The sequence below is a fragment of the Diabrotica virgifera genome, chromosome 7 (assembly GCF_917563875.1).
Source record: "Diabrotica virgifera virgifera chromosome 7, PGI_DIABVI_V3a".
In the NCBI taxonomy this organism is placed as follows: Eukaryota; Metazoa; Arthropoda; class Insecta; order Coleoptera; family Chrysomelidae; genus Diabrotica; species Diabrotica virgifera.
In genome coordinates, this window is record NC_065449.1 from 117,210,188 (window position 1) to 117,237,343 (window position 27,156).

The following is a 27,156-nucleotide window of genomic DNA, read 5'->3' on the forward strand; positions in this document are numbered from 1 at the left end:
GGAGGATTTTACCGTGCGGTTTTACCCTTGGACATTCTTTATGCAATTAGGGTATGTGTACATATTTGTATTTTTTATTTTCTACTTGGCAGGTTTAGCTTTCTAAATGTACCTTATTACCTGAAACTAAATAATTAAATATTAAATATTATGACGAAATGAATCTTTGTATAGCACGGTATAACATCAAAATTAACAGTAATCATATAAATCTAATGATTTTATTTAAACAACACTGAAAAATATTTAATAAAAGTAACTAAACTATTATGTATGTATTGGGGTCACGCATCATGTGCACTTGCAGTTTTCCCGTTATATTTGATGTAATACAAACTTTTCAGTATAACAGTGTGGCAACGTTGCTTAGGCGGCTAGTAGAACTCGTCGCCATTTTGATGTTGAGTTTCGTTGTTTACTGTTCATGTACAAATATAAAATAATTCCTTCGGGAATGGAAATTACCGCTCAAAAGTGCTTGCAAATAGATTTATGTGTAACGCATATTACCTAATTTATAAAAAAATAAGCAGGTGAGTGATAAATATTAAGTTTTTTACTCCTCAAAATGTTAGGCGCCAACGCGATGTTTGGCAAACAAGCTGTCACTTGTTATACTATTTTTCCTTATTTTGTTTCAGATTTTATATTAGTCTAAATACTAAATAAGCGTAATAATGTTTTACGCACACTTCGTGCTAGCCAAAAAGGGCCCCCTAGCCAGGATCTGGTTAGCGGCCCATTGGGATAAAAAACTTACTAAAGCCCATGTATTCGAGACCAACATAGAGAAATCAGTAGATGGAATTTTACAACCTAAAGTAAAAATGGCCCTTAGAACCTCTGGTCATCTTTTATTGGGTGTAGTGAGAATTTATTCTAGAAAAGCTAAATATCTTTTGGCAGACTGTAATGAGGCCTTTGTTAAAATCAAACTGGCATTTAGGCCAGGAATGGTGGACTTACCTGAAGAACATAGGGAAGCTGCTGTTAATGCTATTACCTTACCAGAAGTTTTTCATGATTTTGATACTACGATGCCAGAATTAAAGTAAGTATAACTATAAACCGCAGACAACAAAATATTTACTAACATTACTTGCAGTGATGTTGACATAGAAGTTCAGTTCAGTCTTAACCAATCAAGAGCAGAAGAGATAACCATGCGAGAAGATTATGGTAACATTAGTTTAGTCAATCATGATGATGGTTTTGGTGATATGGGTTTTGATACTGATGGTCCCGATCTTATGAGGCATGCATCTGGTTTAACACCTTCTATGGATCAGGTTTGTATTTAATAAGTTATTGTAATTCTCATTTGTTTGCTGTGCCACTTTTGGGCCTCTATAAGCGGTAGCAAAGTTATTGAATCCATAACAGAAGACACATATCTGGACCTCGGAGGTAAACTACACTATGTTGACATGGTGTTGTTTTGAATAAGTTCCTTTAATCCACTTACTTTATTATAGGCTATTGATTACGTATTTTAGAAAGGAACTACAACGTTAACGGGGTTTTATTGTTTCATATAGTCACTGGACCTCTAAATATGCAAAAACCGCGGAGTGCTACCATTTAAAGGGGTGCATTTTTGAGAAAGGGGTGAATTAGTCCCTAGGCACAGGGCGAATTAGGCCGAGTTCTATGCACGTTTGGTTCAAACACGTCTACAGGCAAAATTTTCTAGGTTAAATTTACTATCAAAATATCATATTTTAAAGTCAAAAATATTTTTTTTTTACAAAAATATATTCAAAAGAAAAGCAAGAAAAAAACACGAAAGGTAGCATTATTGCTTCTTGCCCCATAACTTTTTTCCACAGCGATAAAGGTATAGGCATTGCTTCACAGAAAAAAAACTTCCATCCTTCTTCTTTAAAATGGCGTTTGGTATAAGTCTCTATGATTTATAGTTTCCAAAACATGATTTTTCAAATTTCGCCTCTCACAGCGATTTTGGGCCATTTTCCTTGTTACTTCGCAAACATTGTTCTGTAACTTTTTTACGCAGCTTTAGGTGTATGCAATGTTACATTTAGTAGGAAGAAAAGTCAATTACCTTTAAAATGGTCTATCGTAGAAGGCTGTGTGACTATTTTTAAGCAAGATATGGTTTTTCAAAATTTTATACTTTTAATGATTTTTGATATATTTTACCTTTTTTTTTTAAAATTTCTCATTATAATTTTTTTATTGTATATTTAGGTATATACATTGTCCAATAAAAAAGAAAGCTTATTTTCTTTAATTTAAAATGGTGTATTGCAAAAATTCTAGGTCTAATTTTAAACAAGATATGCTTTTTCAAAGTTTGACATATACACATGCAATAGATATCCCACTAAGTTGGAACCACATGGAAAACTTTTTATTATTAACGTTATGAAAAAAAATATTATTTATAAAATGGTCTGCATAGTCTAAAACCTAAGATGTAACCATCAGATATGAAATTTTATCAATAATGTACGAGGTATGTTAAAAAATATGAATTTCGCTCAAGAGTAAAGTAATCGAAAAGTGTTATTAAGAAAAGTTATTTCGAATTAAAAATTATGTTACAGTATGCAATTATATTCTTCTAATTGAAAAAAATAAAAATATTAAAAATTTTTCTCAAATTACGGATATCCTCGGATATCTTGTTTAAAAATAGTCCTAGAGGTGTTTGCGATACACCATTTTAAAGTGAAAATAAGCTTTTTTTTATTCCACAATATATATACCTAAATGTACAAGAAAAAAAGTCATAATGAGAAATTTAAAAAATATCAAAAATCATTAAAAGTATAAAATCTTGAAAAAGCATAACTTGTTTAAAAATATTCGTACAACCTTACACAACAGACCATGTTAAAGGTAATTGAGTTCTCTTTCTACTAAATGTACCATTGCATATACCTAGAAATACGTAGAAAAAAGTTACACAACAATGTTTGTGAATTAATGGGGAAAACGGCTCAAAAATTCTGTGAGCGGCAAACTTTGAAAAATCCTGTTTCGGAAACTATAAATTATAGAGACTTCTACCAAACGTCTTTTTAAATAGGAAGGATGGAAATTATTTTTCGCTGAAGCAAGGCCTATACCTATATCCCTGTGGAAAAAAGTTATGGGGCAAAAAACAAAATTCTTTCTTTCGTGTTTTTTTCTTGCTTTTCTTTTGAATATATTTTTGTAACAAAAAATACTTTTGACTTTAAAATATGATATTTCGATAGTAAATTTAACCTGGAACAATTTTCCTGTAGAAGTGTTTGTACCAAAAGTGAATAGAACTCACCCTAATTCACCCTGTGCCTAGGGACTAATTCACCCCTTTCTCAAAAACGCACCCATTTAAATGGTAGCACTCCACGGTTTTTTCAAATTTATAGTTCCATTGACCATATGAGACAATAAAATTCCGTTAACATTGTAGTTACTTTTAGCTCTCTTATTTTGAACATAATCAATAGCCTATTAGTTGGATTGTACAAATTGGTTATAATATTATCATTAAAATACGGTCATATTGTCTTTTAACCAATTATGAGATATATCAAATTTTTATTAACATCCTAAGTGCTCTAAACTTTGTTACAAACACATGCTAAACACAGTTGCTCGAAATGACATACAGTAATCCCTCGTTATCCGCGGACCCATCAACTGTGGTTTCACTTATGCGCTTGCGATATCTGTTGAATCTTTAATGCATTAAATTACTCATGATACACCACTGGCGCTTGTCCTTAGTAGTAATACTACGGCAATTAGTTTATAGTTCCGAAGGTTTAAAATACTATTGAATGTTGATGCTGATTTCAGCGTCTTTATTTTTGTTGATATGATACTATTTCACAGATATGCAATTTCATCATATTTCTTTCTATGTACATACTAATATACGTATCCAAATTGGGATTATATGTCATATTCTTCTTTGGAACCCCCTCGTAATCCTCTCTTCAGAACGTAACCCCCGTGGTTGAAGAGGGATTACTGTAGTGTAGTTTACATCCGAGATCCAAATATAGATGCATAACCTAAGATATATTTGTACAGTTGAACCGGCTTATTAGAATACAGGTTATAGGAATATCCCACTTTAAGGAATTGAAATTTGAAGTCCCGAAATGTTTTTACTAGTCATCAATGATAGGTTATTAGAATATCCTGGTTATAGGAATACTTTTGCTTGGCATAAACGCTATTTCAATAAGCGGGTTCGATTGTAATAAAATAATTTCAGCATATATTTATCTACAGTTTATTCGTATGAGCTATGCACTGAATGTAAACATTAGTTGACAGCAAAAACAAATGGCTATTTCCGTTCAGGTTTTGAATATAGATTAACTAACAGTTACTTGTATATTTGCGTAAATTATTCATTTATTTAATTAACAGGATTATTATTTCGCTATCTATGTATTCAGTGATTAGAATAATTTATAAACTATACAATAAAACCTAATAATCGAGAAAAGAAACAAAGTGATAACTTGATGTTAATAATATACTGTTACTATGGAACGAGTAGATTTCATTTGAAAACCTTTAACAACAATCTTTGTTTACATGCACTGCAGGTCTTATTGGAATTGAGTGTAATTAACAAAATATTTTTAGACTATTCCAATACATGTTTTCATTTTGTCATATCCTAGTTTACCATTTTTTCAATTAATCTAGCATATAGTCTGTGTCGTTCTAATACCTTGTAACCCACAAAAATTGAAAAATGTGTTTTTTGCAGATTTGTATAATGATAAACTAAACTAGCATGTTCAAAAAACCTTGTAAGCCATACTTCATTACTTATATTATATTAAATGGGTTTCTAATAGCGCGCATCCATTGCTGAGAGTATGAATAGCAATAGTTTTTCTTCTCTCCTGAACAATCGTGATTTTGGGGTTACGAGGTATTAGAAAGACACAGACGATGTATTGACCTAAAGGCACGTATCCACTATGTTCTAGAAACTCTTGTGCTCCACGCTCCCTGCAACTGCTCCAATGGATATGGCATGTGCTATTCTACATATAAACCACCACTGATTGGAGTGCTGAGGCAAAGCATGCACCATTGCGTGGTCAGGGAGCACAAACGTATCCACTATGTGGAGCAGTTCTAGGAGTGCGAACATAGTGTATACATGCCTTAATGATGAAAACCAACTAAACTTGTGTGATAAAATGTGGATGACTCAAAATGTTATTGATATTATGCAATAAAATAAATAATGGAAAAACAGGACCAACACATGCAATACTGTTTCTTCTTCTAATGGCGCTACAACCCTTTGTTAGTCTTGGCCTGCTTCGCTGTGTCACGTCACCATGCTAAAAATTCATACTGGGGCTTAATGTGTTTATTTATTTATTTTATTTATCAACGGGCAATCACCCAATTAAAATACAGTGTAAACATTAATCACAGGAGATTTATACCCTAACCTCAAGTAAATTTAAAAATTTTAATTATACGAACTAGGAACATTAAATAAATAACAAACATTAACAAAAAATGTACAAAACACAAGGATATCAAGTTATCACATACAGTTTTTAAGCTGAGCTTTAAATTCATTTGGACAACTATAACAATCTAAACCCTCCGAATATTGGTTAGCAAACCTAGGTATTCTGGACATGAAGGAGTTCTGTCCGTAGTTAGTGCGATGGGGTCTAATGTAAAAAGGTTGATTTAGCCTCGTTTGTCTATTGGGAACATGGAGGCTAATTTTCTCCAATAGTTGAGGACCAAAATTATTGGAGTGTAGTATATTATAAAACATTGTGAGATCCTTATGCATGCGTCGGATTTGGAGAGAGGTTATGTTGAGAGATTTTTCTATATTAGAATATGTAGTTGATTTCATCAACCCTCTGGTTTTGTTTAAATGCAACAAATCTTAAGAACTTGTGCTGAACTCTCTCAATAGCTAGAATATGGGTGTTATAGTGTGGAGACCAAACACATGAACAGTAATCTAGGTGAGGTCTCACAAGTGAACAATACAATACTTTTATGGATGGGATATTTAGAAAGTCTTTTGCACAACGTTTGATAAACCCTAAAAGTTGAAGTGATTTTGAGACAATAGATGAGATATGGGGGATGTAGGATAAGCTGGAATCTAGCACAACACCTAGGTCGTTTATCTGAGATACAGAGTCTAAAGGACAATCCTTAATAGTATATACAGTGGTACTTCGACATACAAGAGTAATTCGTTCTGTAACCTTGTTCGTATGTCAAATTGCTCGTATGTCAAAGCAATTTTCCCCATTGAAATTAACTGAAATGTCATTAATCCGTTCCAGTCCCAAAAAATTACCTCAGTAGTTACTCTTACACCTTGCTCATGTTTTTCAATGATTTCATGTTATAACTCAATCGATATCATCTTCTTCGAACCCATGGTTATAAAACTAAATGTGAAACAACTTTATCAAAAATATTTCGAAAACAAGCAAAGCCGACATACTGAGGTCTGTATATATAGGTCTATACTAAACATTTACACAGTGTAAATTACACAAAGATCGAGAGTGCAATATGGTTGGGATGGGAACATAGAATACGAATTTTTGTCAGATTTAATTTACAATGTCTATTTAATTTGTCAGTCCAAGTAATAGTCACGTACAGACCCGTAAAATGATCTTTATGGCGGGGTCGTATAGATCTATTACCAGCAAAACTACCTAATTTTATAATAGGTACAAGTTAGAAGTAGATAGTCAAAAAGAGGCATGAATTTTAATAAAAAGCGGTTCCTCGTATCTCAAATTTTGCTCTCATCTCAAAGCAAAAAATCGCTTGCTCGGCAGCTCGTATCTCAAAACACTCGTATATTAGAGCGCTCGTATATCGAGGTACCACTGTATATGATTTGTAGGAGTTCTATTTCGACCAAAAACCATTAAGTGACACTTTTTAACATTAAGTTCCATTCCGTTGCTATCACACCAATAGCTCAACCGATCCAAGTCAGATTGTAATTTTTGATAGTCACCATCATTCTCGATTTTCAAATATAATTTTAAATCGTCAGCAAATATTAGGAAAAAAGCAAAGTGGAAACAGGAGGCAATATCATTAACATAGATATTGAATAGAAGGGGTCCAAGATGTGACCCTTGTGGCACTCCTGAAGGTACCTTAATTTCAAACGATTGAAAACCCTGAACACATACTATTTGTATTCTTTCAGATAGGTAGGATAACAACCATCCTAAAAGTTCACCCTGGATACCCAAACCTCTCAACTTATTGATTAAAATCTTGTGATTTACCCGGTCAAACGCCTTTGTAAAGTCTGTGTATACTGTATACAGCATGAACCTGGAAGCCCAAGAGATTCCACAAGAAAGTCGGTAAATGTCAATAAATTAAGTTCAGTGGAGCTGCCAGAGAGAAATCCAAATTGCTGGTCGATAAAACAGCATTTTAAACTTGCTGACAAATAGTCACAAACAAGACTCTCAAAAACTTTGGGAATACAACTCAGAATGCTAATCAGACGATAATTGTTCACTTGAGACTTATCTCCAGATTTTAGTATTGGGGTAATAAAGCTAGTTTTCCAGTAGGCTGGGAACATCCCGGTCTTTAATGACAGGTTAAAAATGTGAAAAAGAGGTCTAGAAAGTAAAAAGCTTAAGTGTTTAAGAAAAGAAGGTGAAAGACCATCTGGACCTGGCCCCTTGTTGCTATCCAAAATGGAAAGTTTTTCATATATAGACGAAATAGAAATGCCAAATTGAGATATAGTAAATTTATTTATTTATTTATTTATGGGTTTCCCCAATTTTATAAAAAATATACATATATAAACAATAAGTAGAAGTAAAAGTAGTAAAGTCCAGTAAAACAGTAAAAAAAAAACAAAAAATAAAATTAAATGAATTAAATGAAAGTGTGACAGCATAAAACTGTAGTAAGTACATTACAATAAAACTAAATTTAACATACACAAAATCCACGTTATGCAGTGACAATACATAATAATATAATATAAACCGACATTAATCAACTAACTACAGACAATAAATAGTTAATAAATTACATAATACAAAAGCATTGTCCCTGGCAAAAATTACCAAATCTACTGAAAATATAATATTACACATTAAGCATAAGTGCTGACCGGAAAAATTGATTTTAGTCGGTTTTTAAATACTCTACTGGAAGAAGAGAATAAATCGATGTCCAAATCATTCAGGCGACTTAAAGTTCTATCTATTGGTGAGTTAAGACCATAGTTTGTTGAATGATGCGGTACGTGGAACAAGTTATTATTTCTAAGATCATGGTTTGGAATATTAAAGTTTATTAATTTTAATAAATCAGGTCAATTGATTTCACTATTTAATAGTTCATAAATAAAAGCTAGATCATTTATAATTCTACGGTCTTTTAAGGAGTGCAAATTGAGATCACTACGGATGATGGTATAGTTGTGGTTTAGTTCAATAACATTATATCCCAATCTGTACGCTGCAAATCTTAAAAACTTATTTTGAACTCTCTCGAGACAAACAACATGAACATTATAAAATGGTGACCAGATAATAGAGGAGAATTCTAATATAGATATAACCAGTGATGACTAAACAGCCTTTATTGTATTAAGGGAAAGATCAGCACAACTGCGAAGTATATAACCCAATACTTTTGAAGCATTTGCTGTCACATAGTTAATGTGATCCACAAACGTTAAGTTTTCATCGAATATTACTCCTAAATCCTTTACTGTTGTAACATAAGAGAGTGCTTTACTGTCGATGACATATGATGATTGATATTTTTTTGCAACTTTGTGGAAGCTAATGAAATGGCATTTATTAACGTTTAAGAAGAGTCTGTTTTTGTTACACAACTCAACTAAATTATTGAGATCATTTTGAAGGAGACTACAATCTTCATGATCTTTGATAGATCTGTACATCTTTAAATCATCAGCAAATAGCAAGTACTTAGAGTGATTAAAACATTAAAACTATGTCGTTAATAAATATATTGAACAGAAGGGGCGAGCAATGAGCACCTTGTGGAACTCCAGATTTTATTTGTATTGCATCTGACATAAATGAATCCAGTTTGACTTTTTGTGTGCGACCTATTAAATAGCTAGCAAACCACTTTAAAAGCTGATCGCTGAAACCATATGCCTTAAGTTTATGTAACAGTAAGTAGTGGTCAATCCTATCAAAGGCTTTTGAAAAGTCTGTGTATACACAATCTACCTGACATTTTCTTTCCAGATCTCTGATAATAGATGTTTCATAAGATAGTAAGTTTGTAGTTGTGGATTTCTTGTGCATAAAGCCACGTTGATAATTATTTATTAATTGTTGACAAGTAAAACTAATATGGTTATAAATCAACTTATCAAGTAGTTTAGGAATGGTCGATTGTTTAGATATACCTTTGTAATTTTCTATATTTTCTCTTTTGCCAGATTTAAAAATTGGAATTAAATGGCTAGTTTTCCATTTATCAGGAAGAATGCCTAATTTCAATGATAAGTTATATAGAACAAACAATGGTTGAGTTAGACTGTAAGCAAAGTTTTTCAAGAAAAAATCGGGAAGTCCATCCGGTCCAGCTGTTACATTATTAGAAAGTTTTGACAAACTGTCATAAATAACTTCCGCTGTCAAAGCTTTTCGCAGCTTTTTTTATCAGCTAGATACATATTGTTAGGAACATCATATAGATTATTTTTTTCGGCTAAAAAATCTCCAAAATGACCTGGGATCGGTATTAAAATTATTTTCAAGGTCTTTTTTGTAATTCACAAAACATTCTTTAGATAAAATATTACATTGACTATGTAACCTTGAAAACTCTATGTAATAACAGCGATTGCCAGTATTCTTGTAATTTTTGTGAGCTATTTTCTTTTGGATGATTAAATTTCTCAACTCAGCATTGAACCACTTTGGGAAAGTTGATACCTTACTTTTCTTTTTGGGCACAAAAAGTGAAAATTGTGATAAGTTGATGTCACCAGAATCAAAAATATTATCCTGCAAAACACAATCTCTATCACTATAAGTTTTTGAAAAGTATTCAGCAAACAAATTAACAATTTCTGTACCACTAGAACCAGTGATATTATTATAGTGTACAACTGATGGTATATTAGGTTTGCTATTTTTATTACTAACAAATTTCCAAAAATTTCTAATATTATCCCTGAGAAATGATTCAGTTAATGCAATGTAATCGCGATAACATTGTTGTTTTAAGCGTTTACATTGAGCTCTTAATGCAGAAAACTCATTAAAGAGAGTGGGGGATTTAGTTCTCAGATATTCTTTGTGAACTTTCTTTTTCTGAATAATTGTAACTTTGAGATCTGCAGAAAACCACACCGGAAATTTCTTTGCTGAATACTTTTTAACAGGAACATAAAGATCAATTGTTAAGTATATAATATCTTAAAAAATACTGATCATGTCATCAAGATACTTATTTTTAAACAAATTATCCCAATTAAATTGAGAAAGAAAACTTGTAACATCTAGGATGTTCATCGCATGGAAGTCTCTATAAAAAGCGTCACCAGTCAGTCCAGGGTTGTTACACATGATTCACACTTAAATTCAAAAGATATAGGTGGATGATGAATATCCAAAGCAAGTAGGACTATCTCTGCTGTTGATATCTTAGCTTCGCCATCATCCATGAAAATGAGATCCAGCAAATTGTTGTGTGCATTTGTAACGGAGTTGACTTGATAAAGGTTATGGTATGAGCATGAAGCTGAAAGAATCTGTATGGATGTAACTTCACGAGGTGAAGCTCCTGTTAAAGGGGTACCCACTGAAGACATTCCATCCTTGGACCAGTTACAGTAAGGAAGGTTAAAGTTCCCAAGGATACAAAGCTTGTGATCCGGATTTTCATCCGATAGTTTCTCCACATTCTCTGTAAACTCCCAATATTTATCTGGTTCACTTCGTGGTGGAAAATAAGCAGTAGCAATGGTGATCTTATTGCTTCCAATTTCAATTTTAACAAACAAATGCTCGACACTATTACTTGCTAACAAAACTGTGCTAGATATTGTTTTACGGACAGCTATAAGCACCCCACCACTACGAGAAAAAATGCTTGTTGATAAAGATCTATCCTTTCGGTGGATGTTGTAGTCAAACATTTGTAGTTCAGAATTGTTAATGTCACTAGTCAACCATGTTTCATTTAGCACTATAATGTCATATTGTGAGTATGATATATTCTCATAGAGTAGATTAAGTTTTGTTCGCAGACCTCTGACGTTCTGAAAATAAACAGGTATTGACGAAGTGGCTTGAACTTTTAATTCTGTTGATTTTCTATGTTTTTTTGTGAGCAGTTTTGGTATACCGTTTACATATTTTAGAATGAAATTTGGTTCACCTTTACGCTGCCTTTTTTTAAGTTCTGTTTTCAGAGAATTAACCTCTGCACGTTGTTCGTTAGTTAGGTCAGCCTCAATAAAAACTTTTAAGCTTCTATCGAGTCTTCTTTTGTTCCTCAAGATTAAACTAACAATCTCAGGAGACTCAAGGGTTAGGCGTAATGATTGATGTCCATTTTTATTGCGTTTCCCAATTCTGGCTGAGCTCAGTATGTTGACTGGGGAGTCTGACAGACCCAAGAGGATGTCGTTGGCTCTAGATAAATCGTCTTCCTCATTGTTTTGGATTAAATTAAACATCATTAAGTTACATGCTCTCTTTTGCCTCTCAGACACTTCAAACATCACATTATTATGTACCACTGGTGCAGTATTCCCGGAGCCACCCTGTGTAGACGATGAGGTGGTGGAACTTTTAATAATGGAAAGATCCTTTTTAATATCAATAAGACATGATGAAAAACTAGTTCTCATACTCTTAACTTCGTCTGCTATCACACCAACTTGTTTCTCGAGCTCCTCGATTTTCTGGCTGTTGTCAATTTTGACCTCACTTAAGGCATCCTCCAGGGCTCTGACTCTGTTATCAAGACTTACTGCTGACTTTATTACCGACACACAATCTCCACAAAGGTAAAGAAAAATGCGTGATGATAACATGAGGCAACGAATCTCTGTAGCACTGACACCTGAGCAACTTTTACATAAAACTTTTTTACAAAAATCACATGGATAACCAAAAACCTCCCCATTATTCTTAGGTTCTTTAAAAATACATTTGGTAGAACAATTGCAACATTTACCAGACATCTTTGAAAACTAGAAGAAAAAATTATTGGACGCCACTAGATTTAATTTGCTTAAAACCTTACTACATATTTGTGTTTCTTATAATAATCAAGTTTTGGTTTTATGATGTTCCATTCACTGATTAAAACAACTGGTATAATCTTATCTACACTAATGAGGTGTTTTTGTTCCCTTTGAATAAAATCACTGAGGAATTTTGTTAAAGAATTGAAATAAACTGCACTTTTTCAACTATAAACAACAGAAAATGACCAAAACACTTTATCGATGTTGTAGAGTTTGTTTGTTAATTGGCCCTTTGTACTCATTTAAATTTAAAACACTGTTTTACCAGATAAACTTTCAAGATTTTGTAAGGCGATTTTATTGACTGTGTGTTAACAATGTTTTTCCATTCTGCCCTGTCGGATACTTTCCTTTGCCACTGCCTGATGTTCATGGATTTAATGTCCCCCTCTACGTTGTCTATCCATCTTTTACGGGGCCTTCCTCTTGTTCTATTTCCTTGGGGCTTCCATCTCTGGATCACAGCTCGATTATCTGGCATTCTTTCTAAGTGACCAAGCCAGCTTAGTCTTTAAGACTTTACAAATCTCACAATATCTGCGCTCTGCATTAGTTCATCCAGCTCGTGGTTCATTTTAATTCTCCATGAACCATCGATGCAATGTGGTGGTCCAAATATCTTCCTTAGTATTTTGTGCTCAAATATTCTCAGTTGATTTTCATCAGTGGTTGAGAGGGTCCACGTTTCACATCCATATGTGACCACTGGTCTAATTACTGTTTTGTAGATTCTTAGCTTAGACTCACGATTCAGTAACTTACTTTTCATTAAGTCCTTGTACGCATAAATATTCTATATATGTATTCAATACTGTTTATTCATGTTAAAATATAAAATCTTACACATGTCAAATATGTACAAAACCTCAATTAACGTTCAATAAATTAATAACATATCAATTAAAACTATGTTGTAGATATTCGTAAATTGTATAAGCCTCCTTAAATCCCAAACCAGCAAGGACCCTCACCACCTTTTTCTGTAGACCAAAAATACTCTGTGTCAGCTCCGTGATTCCTGACAAGTATAGATTATTACAGATATCAAATGTATCTTTAGTTGCTAAACAATTGGAATATCTATGGTCCATTTTGTGTGTCTTTTCAGGGGCAACTACATTTATTTGTTAAAATGTCCCTTTAATAATTTCTTGTTGCTGTTTTTATGCCTTTTTCACAAAAATGTAAGATACTGTCATAGCGACAGTGTCTGTAACATAGGCAGAATATTCTCTGGCAGAATAATGACATTGTTTGATCCTTTCTATGGATGGCTCGGATGTGCATAAACTATTGTTTTCCCTTTTGAATATTTCCTCCACATTAAACAATTTTTCATCTGTACAAAGGATCTCTTTGTCAACAGGCATCTTGATTTTTTTTCCTATTTTGTTTTAATGCAAAGGTAAGGCATTGTCCTGTTTGTCATTTGAAAGTCCTTCTTTGATAATTCGACTCATGGTTCTAGGTGCAATATCAATTTGCTAAACCATCATCTTTCATTTTCAGACAGTATGTCAGTTAATTCTTAACCCAACCTGTGGCACGCAACATTGTTATATGTATCAGAAAAAATATTGTTAAAACAAAAAAGAAATTAAGTCACATTTATTTTGATATAGATAGGGCATTTCAGACAGTTTCAGTTAAATACAATGAATGCCTAATTTTGTTTGTAGTAGACTTATTAAGCTCAGATAAGACATTTTTTTACATTATTCATATCTTTTCATTTTCAGAGCAATTTGCTCTTTAGTGAGCCAGTGCTAGATCAAGTTGGAATAGACAAGGAACCTGAACCAGTGCCCTCAACTTCCGGTACACAAAATGAACCTCCTATGGAAATAGATGCAGGAGTTAGAGATGATGCATTTGGAGGTAATACTAAGGAACTATATTTAACACTAGGCATTTTTAATGGTATAACATTTAATATACATTTTAATATTTCTTTTAGCTGGAGGTTTATTTGAAGGTGGTTTATTTGATGATGCACCAATGCCCGATGTTCCACCTGTTGATACTAGCATACCAGAACCAACACCCCAAGATATTCCAGAACCACCACCTAGTGACGATGAAATGGACAATTTTGGTGGACCACCATCGGTGGGAGGTACAAGGTAAGATCTGTTTTTCATACTGCTACAGTTATGTTTGTGGAGTATATTTTTAAAATCATGAACTGAAAGAAAGTAACATACGAACTTACTAAACATTTGACGAGAATATAATATGAACTTACTATATTAGCTGACAACTAATCTCTGGTTTGTTTGAATATCATGATACTATGACAGGAAGATATGCACACTTGCAATTCTAAATTCAATCGACTAGCGCATGACAGCACTTCGAGACTAAACCAGGGAACTTGTGTGTATCTTATTTTGACAATGAATCATATGGCAACGATGAATCATATTATAATTATCTTTAATATTTTTATTTAGCATCCTTATTTTAAAATACATTTTGCATCTAAAAAAAAGTAATTTTATGTTATCACTGAGATTTACTTGTTTTACGGCTTCTAATAGGTTTTTCAGATAATGTTTACTAATTTTTAATGTACTGCGATTATAAGTACGAAAAATATGTTCCAGTTCACTACATTTAGTTACAAATTCCAGGGTTGGTTTTAGTAAACCACCGTCAGAAACGTGGTTTACCCAAGTAAACGATTTATCGTTAGCATCAGGAATCCCATCGTCTTAACGTTCCTACAGCTGGAAGGGGGTAGCCTCTTTTTCTTAATAAACGATAGGACCCTGCCCCTGCAGCGCGCAAATAAATTGCTGAAGCAATATCTTAAATTGACCACTTAATTTGTTTTTTAGTTATTAATTTTTTTTAACAGTAAAAATTCTTTCAACTGTACTTTTTTCCTTTCTCTCTACTAAGAAGTTCCTTCAATTTTTTATTTTCATCATATTTTATGGTTCATCATTTTTATTTTCAGTTTGCAAATTCTTTATTTGTTCCATGGCTTTTTTGACTATGTCGTTTTCACTGAAATTAAATAATTTTTAAGTAGATCACAACAAATATGTGTTATGTAAATTTGTAGATTTTAAAAATAGGTTTTTCTCTTACATTACAATTTGAGTAGCGATATCCTTAAATTTTGTGTTGCAATTTTCTTCTACTGCTTGTTTTGCAATCTGATTTAACACATTTGACATTTCAGGTTGTAGTTCATTTGTGTTTTCTCTGTAATAAAAGTTAAATATATCGATGGGTTTTTGACAAAACATCGTAACCGACAAAACGCACATTTTACAGGAGACGACTTTTTCTTCTACCGACTTTTTGGTTAATATAATTAAAATTTTGAAACTGTGATAAATTAGTACATAAAAAAATATTAATTCAAGAAAAAAAACTGTAATATAACATTCTTTTATTAAATTATGTAACCTACGATACTTTGTCAGACCTTGTCTGTGTAAATTTTAGTTGAAGCTTGTCGCTTAAGATAAACATACGATAGTTTCAAGGTATCAATCTATAAATGAATATTCATAACTGACGTAAGTATCTTAACAGAAAAAATATTATTAATAATAAAAATCGACAAAGAAAAATAAAATTTAATACGTATATTAATCTGTGACACTGTACTAAATGATGTACTATTCAAAAAAATCTCAAAAATTTAATTCAAATGATACGACGTCCCAAAAAATATAATTTTTGAGAACTTCGTAGTTTTGCAGAATTACTACCACCTTAAGAGGGTATTACTTGCTCAAGTTTGAACAGATATTACAATTTTATAGGTGTTTTTTAAAGCTTAAGATGTAATCTTTAAAATGCACTAAATTATTTTGCTTTAGACATGAAATAAACAACTTCTTTTTGAGAAAATTAAGAAAGATAAAAAAAATGTAATACAATAACCCAAAAATATCCGTTAAAAAACTGTTTGTACAAAGTCATCAAAACCTTTTTCTGTACAACTTACCTAAAATACATTTAATAACAAGCTTTTTTTGAGCTCTTATACAGTATGTCTGCGTAACTTGGAACATATTTTTTTAATTTCATACGAGGTATGTCAAAATAAGAATCTTGTTCAAGAGTAAAGTAACTTTATCAATATCGAAAATTATTAATAAAAAAGTTGTTTGGAATTAAAAACTATGTTTCAATATTCGTTCTATATTGACTCCCCTACATTTGTCTCTGGTTTCAGTGAACTTACTACAAGTTGATATATTTTTGTTGCAAATATAATATTTATGATATTTGCACAAGAACAACTAAAAAACATAGGTTATGTAATTACTAAATTAGTAAATAAGACTTAAAATTCTATTAAAAAGACAATAAACCATAAAATCAAGTATTAAAAACTTACCGCATCTATTAAATAAGAGGATTTATCAAAACTACCACTATTTTCATTTTAAATTGTTCTAGCGAAATAAAAAATTTGCACTGACTGAGTTCTAACACATTTAAGATAACACTGAGTAATCCTCCTAACAGTCATTTTGGTCATTGAATCTTATCGTAAGCGGCAAAACATGCAAACGTAACCGACAAAATTTATGGTGCTTACTATAATCTGTCGGTACTACCTTACCGTTTACGATACCAAAAGCATAAACTGAGCTTGAAATGCGGTGGTTACGATAAAAATTAAATTCAATTTTAGACACTTAGGATGTTATTATGAGAAAAATAATTTTGAATTAGCTGTAAACTATCGTAAGGAACCATTTAAGATAAAAATCCCATTTTAGGAAAATTGATGCTTACGATGTTTTGTCAAAAACACGTCGATATAAAGAACACATTTCATTACCATATTCCTAGTAAAAAATACATCCAAAATGAGTTATTTATGGAGCTATCAAAAATAAAGTGTTACTTGGAATTCAGAGGTCTGTTAACATGGTCATTAGTATCTATAGAAACATTTTGTCTGTCGTTAAATAGGGAACTTGCACATTTTTTTTTATTACATAATAATGTTCAGTATTGTATAAAAATGAGATTTACAAAATTTCACGCTTTAAAAACTCATAATAACTCAAACGACCCGTGACGTCACAGAGTGTGACTATGTGGTTCTGTTTATGGTCATATTTACGTATATTCTTCTTCTTCTTCTTCTTTAGTTTATCGGCCTCCACCTACTTGGGTATTTGGCCAGCTCGTCGTCGGGGAATAAAGGAAAAATATTTATATTATAATGACATTTATCGTATGTTGTCGTAATAATATATACCAGTTTATTGAGATTGGAGTTTGATACAGTTTTTGAAGGAAAGGAAAGAATACTATTGAAAATAAAACCATTTTGTAAAAGTACAAATTTTCTATGAATAGTTCAAACGATCAAAAACACTTTTAACGTCACATAACTGTATTTTTTACTGACGTTTGTATAATGTCTAACTTAAAATTATATATACAATTGGTGTAGAATGTAAACATACAACCCTGTGACGTCACGACGCGTTTTGGGGTGGCTGGTATAAGTTGAATTTTTAGTCGTCTTTAGGGGCCAAACGAAAGACAAACAAAACTTTTTTATCTTTGATACAGGTTCTAAATTATGTTCTGTTGTGATTTATACAGCTTCTGTAAAATGTTTTGAGCATATTATTCTCGCTGTATCTACATTAAATTTGTCTTGCTGAAAACATTCGGAGACCCACACTTCTTTACATATGTGTTTATCTTTAGAGGAAACACAAAAAAACGACACTTTGTAAAAGTTTCACTTTTTTTATTGTTATTTTTTTAAACAACTCACCACTGCACAATACATGGTAAACAAAAATTAGTCTTCTTTATAAAGTAGGTATAGATAGCCGAGAGCAACTTGCGTTTGATAAACAAATTAGGTGATATTAACACAGTAAACTGTACGTTTTCACCACAAAATTTATATAACTATATAATATAAAAGTTTTTACTACATAAACTAATAAACAAAAATCTCATTCAATACGTTTTGAAGCAACACGTGAGAGATAACTATTGTATTAACACGAATGAACATGAACACAAATAAAGAATTCAACTTGGCGCTAGGAAATTTGTCTCTGGTTTACGTCACAGTGAGCGATGGGGATGCAAGACCATGATGCGCGTTGATTTATCTTCTTGTCATAGTATCATGTTTGAATATGATGTCAGATGAGCTAGTATTGTAGTGTGGCAAAAAGCAATAAAGCCATATTTTTGCTAGCAAAAGAATGCTATAAGAATATAGCATTTAATCAGATGATCTTAAGAGAGAAATGGGATTAAAGACAATTATAGGTAATAATGTTTTGCTGTCATTACTACTCTATTTGTTGTCATTTGGCTTACATGATTGTTCCATTCTATCCATTGTTCTTCTCTTTCTTACCCAGTTGTTGATGTTCTCCACTCTTTATCTCTGTTCTGTATCTGATTTTTCTTAGGGTTTTTCATCTCTGCTGTTTCTTACATTTTCTTTGTTCTCTCTGTGACAGGTCCTGTTTCTGCTGCTCATGTCATTGGTCTGATGACTGTTTTGTAAATTATGCCTTTCATTTATTTCCTGATCTGTTTATTTCTGCATATAGTTTCATTCAGGCATTCTCTGGCTCTATTTGCTCTGTTCACTTGATCTTCCACTTGTTTTAAGCTTTCCATAGCTAGGCTGTGTGATGCTTAGATATTTAAACTCCACCACTTGTTCTGTTATCTTACCCTTCAGCTCCAATGTGCGTCTTAGTAGATTTGCTGTTATAACCATGCATATTATTAATGTTTAACCATTAGATTATTAATATGAGTAGCATAATAGGTGTTCCTTGTAAAGGGGTTTAAGGCATTCGGATTTAAGTCACTATCAGTTCTTTTAATAAAATCAAGCATCTTCAGGGCAATATAAATTTTATTAATTTCGTATTAGAGGCAAAGGTTAATGGATGGTCAAACAGGACACCCAATTCACTTACACTTGCAACATTGTTCCAAATACTACCCTCAATAATATACTAAAAAGGGAATGGTTTGTGTGAGCATTGTTGGATACAACTAGATAGAATCTCACTCAGACCCATTCAGTTGTAGGTCTTAGATTTCTACCAGTTTATAAGGTACACTTCACAAAATTCACTATCGCATTTTGCGCAATCGCATAAAAAACCGGGATGATAATAAGAATGTTACGTCCACTCTATTCTTCTTTATTGGATTGTTAATGCTGACTTAGCGAGAAAGCTGGAGGCTTTTGAGATGTGGCTTTTTAGGAGAATTTTGAAAATACCATGGACCGATCATATTACCAACGAAATGGTGTTGCACAAAATGGAAAAGGAACAGAGAACTTTGACCATCATTAAAGGAGAAGGACAGCAAGAAGAAAGGGCACATACTAGTAAATGATACGTTGTTGTAAGTTGTTGCAGCAGCTGATTATGAAGTGTAAAATGGAAGAAAAAGGTCCTGGTAGACGACAAATACCCTGGCCGAAAAATATTCGCGCCTGGACCGGGTTAAACATACAGACTCTTTTAACCCGGGAGTAGTCGCGCTCACTTCTGTAACGTCAATAGTCGCGTGTGAGATTCTATCTCAAAATACGAATTAACAAATTTTTATTTTGTAGTATTTTTATCTACTTTTTATATTGAAAATATATATTTCTAACAATTTTATTAAAAAAACCTGTGTTAACGGCTACCTGCCAACATCGGCCACCTGTCCTAACGGCCAGTTTAAAAATTTCCCAAACCAATATATTATGTAGACTACAAAAACTGGCAATAGCGGCCGTCTTTCTATATCGGCCAATAGTTCTTTCATTTTTAGTGGCCGTTACTGACAGGTTTTACTGTATTACGAAAAAGGATGAAATGTGAGATTCTATCTAACGGCGCGACTACACGCGGGTTAAAGCTAATTAGCTCTCCCCAAAGCCATATATTCCACAAAAAGAAGAAGAAAAAAAAATTCTTACGCATTACTACACCCTTCCTCGAGGCACTTACGAAATTTTTTCAAAATTGCAAAATTTTTCATCAAGTTATCGCGAAAAAGGATAAAAATTGAGATTCTATCTCACCGCGCGACTACTCGCGGGTTAAGAAAAGCAGAAGATAGAGATTCATTATTTATATGAACACTACAAACACTAATACTGTTGATTTCAACAAAATCGCATAGAAGGGATTAAGAGCGTAGGCGCAAAATTTCGGACTGGTCAAACAAAAATTAAAAAAAATGCTTTTTAAATGCATTCCTTTTTTTTCGAATCGTGAGAAAACTAATGAATATTTTTGAAAAATTTAAACGCGGAATGAAAGATTACATTATTACCGAGGGCTAAAAGTCCCTTAGAATAAACAAAAAGTTTCTTTGGAATGAGATATTTAAAATTAAAAATCACACTAATTTTTTTTTGTTCACCGCTATAACTTACTAAAATAAGCATTGTAGAAGTTTTCAGGGACTTTCGGCGCTCGGCAGTATAATTTTCTCAGGATTCGAAAATTAATGCATTTAAAAAGCATTGCGCCTATGCTCTTAAGAAAAAGCTTGCGGGATTTTTCAACGGGCCGGATAAAATAAGCAAAAGGGCCGGATCTGGCCCGCGGGCCGCCTTTTACCCACCCCTGCCTTACTGTATTAAGAAGACAACAGACATTAAAATACTTACATTATTTTCACATACATGAAGATCTTAAGAATGATAAAATGTCTTTAATGTCCTTTCAACATGCATGTAACTACTTTATTAAACGCCGTTTCTTATCGACTGGTAGTCTAATAAATATTTTATTGGGGGTTTTAAAGGTTGTACATTAACACTATGGTACTAAACAACGCTTATAGTATTTACTTTGTTTTCCATAGTAAATACACACACAATTCAATACTATCTCTTCAATAACTGTATCAAACTCCAATATACACAAAATGGTATATACTTTTATATGAGACAAGAGAAGTGTCATTACAAAGTATTACGATATGTTGTCACAAGTGTTCGCGCGCTTTTTCGATCATTTAAAATGATTTAAATCCACAGAAGATTTTAAATTTGTACTTCTGTTATTATGAGTTTTTGAGGCGTGAAATTTTGGAAATCTTATTTTTATATGAATCTGAACATTATTGTGTAATAAAACAAAAATGTGTAAGTTTCCTATTATAATCACATTTTACATATTACATGATATAACTAAATTTATTTTTCAACAGTTCTGGAGGTTCTCGTCCACCTAGCCCTATCGATCTGCCCGTCCCTCCTCCTGCTCCTACACCTACTCCTTCCATCCATCCTGAACCAGCTATCGAGGAAGCCCCTCCAGAGGAAGAACCAGCACCTCCTGCCACTGACCAAACGACTCTCCTACAAAATGAAGAGGAAAGCTTTGCTTTGGCACCTGTAGACGCCAGCCTACTTAAAGGTAGGAGTTGCTTTCACATTTAAATAAAAAAAATCCAAGTCAAGGCATAAGGCAATCACTCACTGTTATTATTTTGTTAATGAAATGTAAGATTTTATGTAAAAGTGAATTCCTTCTGTTCTTTAATCAGAACAATATTAGCAGAAGCTTAAAAGTATAAAATATAACATTAGTAAATATTTAAGTACAGTATAATCAAATTTCAAAAGGAGCATATGGATATGAGAAGATGTTTACCATCCATATTAGAATCCATTCACTTACTTAAACCAACATTACCTTTTTCTCTTCAGTGTTACAACTTTTATGAAATGTTATTAAAACTATGACTTAACAGTCTTTGGGTATATTCTATAACATGTCCATTATATTTAAGAGGCCTATAAAATTAAACCTTTAACAGTCCTCTTAAACTTTTAGGTTCGATGGACATTATATAAAGACATTATAGAGAAGCGCTAATATAATTTTTTTAGAGGAATCCACTAAAAGGGTTTCAAGTAACTAGGGCAACGTCGCACGTTGATCGTGTTTAAACTACTTGTAACATAGAAATTTACCAAAAAATTTCCGTACACCTTTCTATTTTTTCTACTTATGAAATGGTAATTGTAATTACTTTGAGGTCAATGATTTTTTATTGTAATCTGAATTCAGCTCTACAAAAAGAAACAAAATTTGAATTTTATTATGTGGATTGTAAAGTAAATTGAGACTTACCTTTCATTATTATTTTTATTATTTCTTCAGCTAAAGCTTCACCAAATACATCATACGAAGCCATTTTTCTTTTCTATCTGTTTCTCCACTATAATAATAAACTACAATTATTTACGTAAACATAATAAATAAAATTAATCAAACTACATTTAAAGGATTGCCCAAATTCAGGACAAGTTTTGACATCCTCCAAAATATTCTGTTTTAGTAGGAGTTTTAACAGTTCAGGCTATGATTTTAACAGATGCATAATTTATAGAATACAAAAATATTTTTAGCGGGCTCTAAAATTTTAGAGTCCTCTATAATTTCTTCTTCTTCTTCTTCAGCCTGTTAGCATCCACTCCTGGACGGACATCTTTCTCTGTTTTGTGCTATTTGGTGCCAGTTTCTCCCCATTTTTTCTTTGATGTCGTCTAGCCATCGTTTTTGTGGTCTTCCTCTACTACGACTGTGCTTGTGTGGTTTCCAATCTACAATGTTTCTTGTCCACCTTTCGATGTTTGTCGTGCCACGTGTCCTACCCAGTTCCATTTCATTTGTGCCATTCTTGCACCTTCGTCCTGCTTTGCACGTCCTCATATCGTCGCCTTAGTACTATAACTTGATAACTCCAAAATTGACGTTTTTGAGATAACTAGTTCACAAGATGTATTTTATTTGCCTCTATATTGTGTAAAAACTTGATGACTAGCCTCAAACGAATTAAGTAGCTATTTATTTACAATTGACGAAAGTTGATAAAACTCAAATGCCGCTAATATTAGTGCTAAAACTTGACAAGATAAGTTATCAAGCTATTTTTTAATATAAATAATCGTGAATACGACATACACTGAATTCTATAACTAGGTAACTCCAGTTATCTAGTTGTAGCACGTGTTTTTCTGAAACCATTGAGCTTACCACGTAAATGTTATCTGTTTATTCGGTTCATGTTAATGCAAAAATTCTAGAATTGTCAGCAGATCTGGCAACCCCCATGGCAGAGGGCTAATTTTCACCAAAATAATGCTTAAAATATTAGTTTTGTTAAAAAGTTCGCTTAGATGCAACTTGGCATCTCATGTTAACATTATGGTAGTGCTAAAAGTTGATAACTTTAATTTTTCATGTTATTTTCCATATTCGAAAGCAAAGGGGCTAGCCGGGTAAGATGATAAAAAGTGCCCCCAAGTCGATTCGAATTCCATATAGGTCAATGTTTAGCATATATAGTGAAACTAACTTTCTGAAATTTTTAGCCCCACAGGTGGTCATGTGACCCACCTAGAGCCTAATTAGGGTTTTTATGTTTTTATTTTTTATCTCAGCCGCATCGAGAACTAGCGAAAAACTTTAAATAAAAAAGTTGTAAGCTTTAAAAAGTTCTGTCCGAATTTTTTTTTTTAATTTTTGGCGGGAAATTTAAATTTTATAACGATTTTAAAATTTTAAATGAGTATAAAAAAATAACTAAGACATTCGTTTTCACGAAAAAAATATATAACGTGTATTTTTGCATAATATATCACCCTGAATTTTTTCAAATTTTTAAAATTGGTGAAACGCACCTTTAAAAATATAAAATCGCATTTTTTCGTTTTTTTTTTCGTTTTTTTGATACAATTTTATACATATTTTTTAAAAAAGGTAACACCGGCACTAGAATAGGTAAAAATCTGAAAAATAATTGGGGTTTGCTTAATAAAAATTATTTGTAATGCCATCCATTTTCAAGATCAGGGCGTTGAAGAAAACAAAATTTTACACATTTTTTACGATTTTGCCGAAACTACTGGCAACATTGTAATACAATTTGGCGAGTTTTAAGAGGTAGTTGTTGTGCATTTTTTGACATACAATCAAGAATTTTATATTTATCATTGGCGCGCATATGGGTAATGGTCTGAACTTTTTAAAGAAAAAAGATAGTACGCCACTGACATATTTCAAATTAACAATCGTTTTTGAATTCCTCGTTCAATTTGTGACAAAAAATCTATCTTCCTATTTTTTCATACGACGCGCCATTTTTCTTCAAAAAATAAAACATCTTAACCCTTACAAAGTATTCGAACTTCTATGAAATAAAATACATACTACTATTAGTAGTTTCTACATCTACATAAACTCGTACATCCATTATAAAAACTAATTCGAATACTTTGGAAGCGTTAAGATATTTTATTTTTTGCAGCAAAACGGCGCCTCTTATGAAAAAATGAAAACATAGTTTTTTTTACCGCAAATTGAACGAGGAATTCAAAAATGATTGTTAATTTGAAATATGTCAGTGGCGTACTATCTTTTTTTCTTTGAAAAGTTCAGACCCCTAAGCCAATGATCAATATCAAATCCTTAATTTTATGTCAAACATGCACAATAACTACCTCTTAAAACCCGCCAAGTTTTATACAGTGTTGCCAATAGTTTCGGCAAAATCGTAAAAAATGTGTAAAATTTTGTTTTCTTCAACATGAATCTTGAAAATGGATGGCGTTACAAAAAAATTTTATTTAGCAAACCCCAATTATTTTTCAGATTTTTACCTACTCCAGTAACGGTGTTACCTTTTTTGAAAAATATGTATAAAATTGTATCAAAAAACGAAAAAAAAAAACCGAAAAAATGCGGTTTTTTATTTCTAAAGGTGCGTTTCACCAATTTTAAAAATTTGAAAAAATTCAGGGTGAAACATTCTGCAAAAATACACGTTATATATTTTTTTCGTGAAAACGAATGTCTTAGTTATTTTTTTATACTCATTTAAAATTTTAAAATCGTTATAAAATTTAAATTTCCCGCCAAAAATAAAAAAAAATTTCGGACAGACCTTTTTTAAGCTTACAACTTTTTTATTTTACGTTTTTCGCTAGTTCTCGATGCGGCTGAGATAAAAAATAAAAACATAAAAACCCTAATTAGGCTATAGGTGGGTCACATGACCACCTAGGAGGCTAAAAATTTCAGAAAGTTAGCTTCACTACATATACTAAACGGGTGACCTATATGGAATTTGAATCGAGTTGGGGGCACTTTTCATCATCTTACCCCGCTAGGCCCTTTGCACCGTATTCCTCACCCACCCTATTCCTAGTATGGCTACTATCAGTAGCCAAAAAGTTAAGGAAGTGCAGAGTGAATTCCGTATTTACCAACATCATGGGAGCAGCACAAATATCTTAAAAATCTTTAAACCCGTTTATCTCAAAACTACTAATTTCGAGTTATCAAGTTATAGTATTAAGGCGACGATATGTTCTCTCGGGGATATTCCTAACATAGCTCGTTCGATCGCCCTCTGTGTCGTTCTCAATGTATTGGCTGATACCTCTATAATTTAATGAAAATGTTATAGAATACACCTCTTTCACGTTAATATTATATTGGATAAAGTTTTAATCATATGATATTAGCCTGTTACATATTAATAATCATTTTTGACAGTCTGTGCATTTAAGTAGGTGAGTTATTTCTGTCTTGAAACAAAATCAAATAACTTTTGACTGGTTTTCTAATGCCTTTACTGTTATAAACAATGTGGATTTTAAATGTAAGTTCTAAAATGTAAAACACGGTTCTGTTCTGAAAGGTCTACAAAGGTTCTGTTTACTTATTTATATATTTTGTTATTTAAAGGTTCTGACGTTTCGATTTCCACTCTGGAAATCATTAACAAAAAGAATATTTTAATGTAGTGAGCTGTTATTATAACCAATAGTAGTCGTTTGGGGGTTGTTTTCCAAATTTACTGGTGATTTACTTGTCCTCGATCTTATAGACAAATAGCTATGCTTTCAGTTGAAAATTCTTTCTGTGTTTGTTTTTTGTTTCTGAGATGTTTATGTATTGTGTGTTGTATATGTACTACATACAATAATTTTAGATTGTAGATGATATGTTTCTGACTTTCTATTAATCTGCTAAAGTTGGTATATTCTTGTTTCTGACTTCCTCTTTTAGTATTCACATCCACAGCCTGATACATTCTTCTGATGGGTTTGCTACACATTTTTAAGATGAAAGTTGCTTCTTTGTTTTTTTTATTTTTCTTGTCTTTTCTTTCCATTGCATCCTGTGTTCATGTACCAGGCATGTTTGCATATGTGATTTGTCAAAGTCTCTGTTTTTGATGTATGTTTCATGTTCGTTTATCCTGACACTCACTGGTCTTGCGGTTTCCTCCTCATAATAATTGTTGCATTCACAGGGTATTTTATAGATGCAGTTCCTTGATTTTTCTTGTATGTTGTTTGGTTTGGTTTTGGACAGAATCAGTGGACAATCTTGGTGAACTGGTTGCTTTGAATGATGTGACTTACTTATTTCCAAAAATATGTGACCTCCTAAAAGAAAAATGAAGGGGGCTGTTGCTCAAAGTTGTTCTCCTGGCTATTTCCAAAACTTAAACACTTCTGTGGAAAACTTAACTAGTCAATCATTAGTTTGTAGAGTTCAAATATCTTTTCTTTAGAGATCCATTAGAAATGATAGGAAAAATATATTAATTTTAATGGAGACTATAAAAATAAAAGTGAGATATTTACCAATTTTTTATTGTAAGTCGGGGGTGGGACAAAGGGGTCAGTCGTCGAGCTTTTAAGAAGTATTTCAAACATTGCTTTACATTATAATCTTTGGTTAACATGATGACTTTTCAGTTTTTACTCAATGGGTTAACTATAGATTTAAAATCCACATTATATAATATGAATATATTTAACAATGAATTATACTCAAGACAATATTTACAAATTT

The 27,156-nt window shown here is 32.3% G+C and overlaps 1 protein-coding gene across 2 annotated transcripts in view; it reads left to right on the top strand.

Moving 5' to 3' along the window:
- Nucleotides 1–365: 365 nt before the first annotated feature.
- LOC114326775 (double-strand-break repair protein rad21 homolog) overlaps nt 366–27,156 on the top strand; it is a 62,982-nt gene continuing 36,191 nt past the window's right edge. For both annotated transcript variants that reach the window (XM_028275206.2, XM_028275207.2), the window contains exons 1-6: nt 366–533; nt 642–1,051; nt 1,106–1,289; nt 14,029–14,167; nt 14,247–14,412; nt 21,488–21,696. In XM_028275206.2, the coding sequence (XP_028131007.1) occupies nt 678–1,051; nt 1,106–1,289; nt 14,029–14,167; nt 14,247–14,412; nt 21,488–21,696 (1,072 nt within the window). In that variant the 5' untranslated portion in view covers nt 366–533; nt 642–677. The remainder of the gene's footprint in view (nt 534–641; nt 1,052–1,105; nt 1,290–14,028; nt 14,168–14,246; nt 14,413–21,487; nt 21,697–27,156) is intronic.